This window comes from Phoxinus phoxinus (assembly GCF_949152265.1).
Source record: "Phoxinus phoxinus genome assembly, chromosome: 4".
NCBI lineage: Eukaryota > Metazoa > Chordata > Actinopteri > Cypriniformes > Leuciscidae > Phoxinus > Phoxinus phoxinus.
In genome coordinates this window covers 25,899,329-25,906,405 of record NC_136879.1, presented here as the reverse complement: position 1 = coordinate 25,906,405, position 7,077 = coordinate 25,899,329, and the positions used below count along the sequence as shown (strand labels likewise).

The 7,077-nt window shown below is 41.8% G+C and overlaps 1 protein-coding gene across 3 annotated transcripts in view; it reads left to right on the top strand.

Annotated features, from left to right (window-relative positions):
• The window catches only part of nova2 (NOVA alternative splicing regulator 2), a 51,758-nt gene extending 45,627 nt beyond the window's left edge, over nucleotides 1-6,131 (top strand). For 2 of the 3 annotated variants that reach the window (XM_079611469.1, XM_079611467.1), the window contains exon 5: nucleotides 842-6,125. In XM_079611469.1, the coding sequence (XP_079467595.1) occupies nucleotides 842-1,864 (1,023 nt within the window). In that variant the 3' untranslated portion in view covers nucleotides 1,865-6,125. Of the gene's footprint in view, nucleotides 1-841 lie in introns of all 3 variants that reach the window. The other variant, XM_079611468.1, reaches the window with a different exon arrangement.
• The last annotated feature ends 946 nt before the right edge of the window (nucleotides 6,132-7,077 follow it).

The window sequence follows — 7,077 nt, the reverse complement described above, 5'->3', positions numbered from 1 at the left end:
ATAAAATATAATATAAAATATTCATTATATATTATAATATTTATTTTATGTATAACATTTTATTTTGTTCGTAAAAATGTTTGAGTGTGAGTGATAAAATAGTTAAAAATTCTAGATTTGGCTAAAGATTTTTTTTTTTTACTCTTTTAAACCAAATGTTTTTAATCCTTTTATACTATTTTACAGTTTTTGGTTATTACGCACAAGCACCAGCACCTAAAATGGAACATAGAAACATTTTTTTGGCAAGAAATCCCGAATAATTTTAACCACCACATTTATCAAGGGTGCTTTTAGCAACATTTTAACAAGATCGGTATGTACTGTGTAAAGCTTTGGTAAAAAGTACCAGCATGAGTCACTGCTTGATCAGAGAAGCAAGCCTTTCTAAGTTAGGGAAGAAACCATGGTAACTACAGTTTACACTTTTTTTCCCCCTCTAATAAAGAGGAAATTGTTTTCGCAGACATTATCAAAAACATACTCACTGAGAACACTATGTTGCTGTTGCACTAAATTACAAGATAAAGCTCTTCTGTCAAATGCAACTTGATTAATGCTTTAATGATACAGCAATTGATGAAATGGCAACTTGAAGCAAAGTAATTACTGTGAAGTCTAAAAGCCAGGCTTTGGTTTAAACACATACAGGCGTAGTTGCCGCAAAAGTAGTTGTTTGTGTTCAAAGATATTGGTTGGGCTGCAACTAATGGGCTCCCAGTGGATAAAAAATAAATTCACACTTTCTACTTTTAAATCCCAAAACTGAGAAATGGCGCTTCCTAGACTACTAAAGTGACTCATTAACTGACACCAGCCTCTATGCTTATGTTTCCTTCAGGCCAAGCTGATAGTGCCCAACAGTACGGCAGGGCTGATCATCGGCAAGGGCGGAGCCACCGTGAAGGCCGTCATGGAGCAGTCCGGTGCCTGGGTCCAGCTCTCACAGAAACCCGAAGGTATTAACCTGCAGGAACGCGTTGTCACCATCAGCGGAGAGCCCGAGCAGAACCGCAAGGCCGTCGAGATCATCGTCCAGAAGATCCAGGAGGACCCGCAGAGCAGCAGCTGTCTGAACATCAGCTACTCCAACATCTCCGGCCCCGTGGCCAACTCCAACCCCACTGGTTCTCCGTACGCCAACTCTGCAGAGGTGATGCCGGGTGCTGCCGCGGCGGCGGCGGCCACGGCCTCCAGTCTCCTGGGGCAGGCCAGTCTGGCTGGAGTGGGCGCTTTCCCCACCACCATGTCCAGCTTCTCAGGGAATGACCTGCTGGCTATCACGTCCGCACTAAACACGTTAGCCAGCTATGGATACAATACCAACTCCCTGGGCCTAGGGCTAAACCCTGCAGCCGCCTCAGGAGTCCTCGCCGCTGTGGCTGCAAGCGCTAACCCTGCTGCAGCCGCGGCCGCCAACCTGCTAGCCTCCTACGCCAATGATGCGTCCGGCGGCGCCGGCCACCCGGCGGCCAGCCTAGGAGGTTTCACGCTAGGCTCGCTCGCCGCCGCCACTGGAGCCACCAATGGCTACCTGAGTGCCGCTTCCCCGCTGGTGGCGAGCTCCCTACTGGCCACTGAGAAGCTGACAGAGGGGGCTAAAGATGTGGTGGAGATTGCAGTGCCGGAGAACTTGGTGGGCGCCATTTTGGGGAAGGGAGGCAAAACGCTTGTGGAGTACCAAGAACTGACGGGAGCCCGCATTCAGATCTCAAAAAAGGGAGAGTTTGTTCCTGGCACCAGAAATCGTAAAGTTACCATTACCGGATCGCCAGCCGCTACACAGGCAGCCCAATATCTTATCAGCCAGCGAATCACATACGAGCAGGGTGTGAGGGCCACCAATCCGCAGAAGGTGGGCTAAAAACAGGGAGTATGAAAAAAAGGAGAGAAAAAGAGTGGGGGATGGGGAAGATACAGAGAAAGATGGAGGGCGCGAATAACGAAGAAAATCAGCCACATTCTTTGTGGGAAAAATCTCAGTATTAAAAAAAAAGAGGGGAAAAATTCCTCTCGACGTGGAAAATTTGAAAAAAGAAAAATGTGTAAAATGTAAATATGGGTTTATTTCTTAAGTTTGAATCTTTTTGGAATTTTTATTGGTTGATTTTGTTTTGTTTTTCTTTCTATTTGTTTGTTTGTTTTTTTGTGCATTTTTCTGGACAGCAGTGAATGGCATTTCAACCTGGCATGCTGCCGCGCTGCAGTTTCCAGCAGGTGGGCAAGGTGGTCGGATGGGGGACAATGGGGTGGAAAAATCCCAGGAAACGGCCCTTTCCCCACCCCCATCCCCTCCTAGCTGACAGATTTTTGTTCTTTATTTTTAGTCTTTAGTTTAACTCCCTCCCTTTCGCCCATGCCTCCTCTCTAAGAGGGTCTGAGACTGATTATATATCCCCCCCAGTCTGTGACACCCCATACCCCAACCCAGCCCCCCTCGCCTCAGCCCTCACGATCCCAGCCGGCCTGACCCTGCCCCGTGCTGGGCAGGATAGGGCAGGGGATGCGAGGCTGCTGAAGGGGTCTCAGCGTCACTAGACATTGACCTGGGGTTCCAGTTCGACCGGGTCCATTGCCACTACAGATGTTGTTAGCATAAGGGAAGCTTGTAGATCATGTTGCGGACATAGGCCAGGACGCAAAATGCACCTGAATCTTTCGTACCAGAGCTTCTAGAGTTTGTGGCATTTCTCTATGGGATTCGAGGTCTGGTGTTTATACAAATACTATTATCATTATTATTATTACTACTACTATTATTATTACAAATTATCATCACCATCAACTTTATTTATTAATATGATTTCACCCATAAGAACTGAGGTATTTCCTTTTTTGTTTTTCTTAATCTGTGAATTCAGGTTGACATGAATGTAAAGACAATATTTTGGATTTAGTTTTTTATTTAAGTAGATTGAATCGTGTGTCCATTTAATATGTCTTATTTAACGTCCAGTGATAACTGCACCGTCGGCACCAACAGAGAGAATAGGGGCAGATGTACTGTACAGTGATATTAATACAACAAAACACACACCCTCAGCAGACTATTACCAGATTTGAATGCTGAAAATACAACTAAACATACGCAGACTTGAAATCACAGTGGGGACTAGACAATTTATTCACATATCTACTGAATGAGAATGTAGGTCTTTGCACAAGTCCAAGGGAGTGTATCAGATTATGACTTTATATAAAAGCCAATCTCTTTCTGTAACGTCCCAAAACATATCCCCGTCTTTACTCTATGCTGCCCTTCTGCAGTGCGAGACATTGTGCACTTTGAGCCGCTGCAGTTGAATATCTGCACGAATGTGCTGGAAAATTTGCGTAGATATTCCTTATCAAATCAGAAACTGGCCCTCAGAGCTCTGAGGCGTTTCATGAACACATACTACTGAACGACTACGAACAAATTCTGATCGGCACAGGCTGCTTAGTAACATGGTCTGCACTGGAAGTCCCAGGTTGTCTGCTCTATTGTGGCTAATGTGATAGCCTCTACATTTTTTTAATAAACGTCCCAAGTCACCAGTTCCAAATTGGTTCTGGTTGCGTTATACCGATCAGGCTGCCCATGTGAAGATCTTCCTGTGCAGTTCAGAACTACCCATGTGCGACTTATGTGCTGCTAATAAGGTCCTATTTTCTTTTTGTTTTAAATCTGAGTACACTGAATTTCGTCTTAATGCACTGTGAAGTGTGGAGGCCATGATGGAAGGCCAAAAAAAGTCAGGGTTTCTATATCGTTATCGTGTTGATGCATCACCATGATGGAATGTACTCAAGTGGAACGTCTCATATTTAAAACAGCCTCCATGGAGTCAATGTATCACTTACCATACACTCTTAAAAATAAAGGTTCGAAAGGGGGAGTTTTTGCGGCGATGCCATAGAAGAACCAGTTTTGGTTCTTCAAAGAACCTCTCATTGAGCAGTTCTGAACAGAACCATTTTTTTCCTTAGTGTGAAGAACATTTTAATAACCAAAAGAACCTTTTTTTCCACCGTAAAGAACCTTTTGTACAATGGAAATGTTCCATGGAAGTTAAAGGTTCTTTATGGAACCATTGATGCCAACATAGAACCTTTATTTGTAAGAGTGTAGGGCGGAAAGGAAGCCTGGATGGTTTGTTAGGTTGAGGTCAGACTCTTCTGAGCAGTTTTTTGGCATCATGTTGCAGTATCCAACCTTAACTTTCCAAGTGTGCACTAACTAACCGCCAACCGACCGTGTATATTTATCGTGTGAAGGGGATGGTATATTTTGTATGTTTAAACTATGTGTCCTCCAAATCTATTCTGTGTCTAAACGACTGCTATAACAACATATTGATTCTTTACCGGCTGGAATGAGCTTAAAAATACCAAACTGATCCTCATTAACCACAAGACTTGTAAACGTTAGCACAGAGAGCATTTCCCAAAGAAGAATTAGACCAACAGAGAAAGACAGAACTGTGCTCTCTCTCCCCCTGACTAAAGTTATGATTCTTTCCTCTCCTTTGCTATTGGAGCACCAAGGAGAGTAAATCTGAACCGATTGGTAAGGAGGCTTCTTTATTCTCATCTAAAAACCATCACCTCCCCTCACCTCTTCTCAACCCCCCTTTTTACCTTTGTGCACCCCCATTCTGACACATCAACCCAGAGACCCTCTTTTCTCTCACATCTCTCCATGGGTGGCAATGACTGGTGTAACAGTGCATGTCTGCTTGCCCTTTGACGAAACTGACAATGCGAAAGGGAAGATGCGCCTACAGAGTAGAACTAGAAGCTTGCCGTAGATCACGTTCGAGCACATCACACCTTCAACAAGGGACTTACTACGAGCCATCAATGTTTGTATGGTGTGAATGTGTGTGTACATGCGTGTAAAGTTGATGCGTTTGCATAGATATGAATTTGTCAAGCAGTTGTGCCCTAGGTGAGGAGGTCTAACAAGCGTTTGAAACAGCAATGACTCCAAGTTTGAGGTGCAATGAATGAGCGTTTCTTTTCAAATGAAGGGACACTATTGTTCAGACTTGCAGATCAAGACGAGAAAGCGATGGCAATCGAGCGCCTCCGCATTTTAGAGTGCATCTGTGCATTCGGTTTTACCTATGATGCAGTACTTCATCAGACACTTCAGAGCTTGAACGAGTGGAAACAGTCTTGGAGATCTAGATCCCCCAGATCATTTTTATGTTAAGAAACGTTACATGACCGTTCAATTTGATTAAGACACACAAAAAGCAAGATATTACTGTGACAATTCAATGTGAAAACTATAAAAAGGTGCCAACATAGTGTCAAGGAGCAGCTTTCTGTTTTGTTGTTTTTGTATTCAGTACTGAAAGTACATATGTTTTTTTTTTAAGTAACTGGGAAAATAGATCAAATGTGATGAGTACTGAAAGCAATATACGTAGTAGCATGTCGTCATGTCTTGTCCTTTTATTCTGTCTGTGTAGGAGCTTTGGATTTACCTAGATGTTGAGTAGATTTGCATATACTATTTTTTAAGTTGTGAAGATGCTGCTATTGAATAAGTGATGTACTAAAATTTAAGATTAAAAACATATCTGATCAGTCATTTAGCAGGATGTGGTAGTTGTAAGAGGTGTAACTAAATGCTACATTGATAATGAAATAATTGCTATATCAATGGATTAAATAAACCTGTGCCAAAATAGATCTTTACGGATTTAAATGTGATTTAAACACCATTAGGTAAGAGCAGACATACTTTTGTAATTTAAAAAAAGTGAGAAAAAAAAATGTGAAAAGTGCCAAACAAGCCACAGTTAAGATATTACTAGTGGAGGTAAAGCGACTAGAGAAGCAAAAGATAGACATTAGCACTATAAGGTTGAGAGTTTTCTGCCCCTTAAACAAACTAGTCCTTGTTAAAAAGAAGGGATGGATTCATCTCGCAGGCCAAACAAAAGCAGGGTGCCATGTGGCCATTAACACACATCCCCGGGGCTAGAAGACTGCCGAGTTAGCTTAGCATGGTTAAAGTTTTATAAGTTATCAGCATTCTTAAGTCAGCCTTTTATAGTTCTGAAAATGTATTTTGTGAAGATAGATGTTATCTTTTTTGCACGTTGATATTTGCATGATACCAAGTGAGGCGTGGATTTAAAAAAAAAGTGAAGACAAAAAAATCATACAAAAAACAAAAACAATTAGGCAATGTGCATTCTTTTTGAGGACAAATCTTTGCATGGCAACAACAGTTTGAGCTATTAAATTAGCTTTTTCACATTTCTAACTTATTATTTTTTATTTTTGCTAAGACCAAGCTGGAGTTTTGTTGTCCTGTGAAAACTAGGCCACAGAAACCAAAATCATTCATAGCCATGGTCATATTCAGCGTCATAATAAGAGCACTCATTTTGTACAGACTTATCAATGTTTTGTGATAATTTGTAAGAAAAACAATGGGAAAAGTTGGAAACGGAGGGTTAATTCAGCGACATTAACATTCAAACATGGTCGTGAATGTATTCACCACTACATAAGTTTGCATATCACTCTTTCGATCATGATTTTAGGGCTTGTGTTTGCTGTGTCAGTTCTAACAACATCATTAGGCTTCTGTTCTTTAGCTTGTTCTGTCATCACTGCACATAAAGCTTGACTCATTATCACGAGAATATGCACTTTATAATTCTCTTGCGCTTCACGCCACCCCAGATAAGAACAGCCCCGTTTCCGAATGAGAACAAATGCAATGACACCGCTAAACTGCTTGAATCCTTTACCTCAGATCACCACGAATAAAGGAAAGGGACGGGACTTTCCGATGACGTCACAATGCAATGACGCGGCACTACTGTTTGCATGAGAAAGGATTGGCCAGATGTTTGAAGCTGACCAAAAATCGACAGAATAGTTTTTACAGAAATTGGAAATGTTGTTATTTTGACAGTGTTTTTTTATTATTAATATTAATGTTAACAAGTGCCAAAAATGGCATGTCTGATATGATGAATATTGTTTTTTTTTTCACTCTCTCTTTAAGGCCATCAAATTTGCACTGTGCTTAGTCATGGTTGCTTTTTAAGCTTCGTTCCTGTGCGCAGT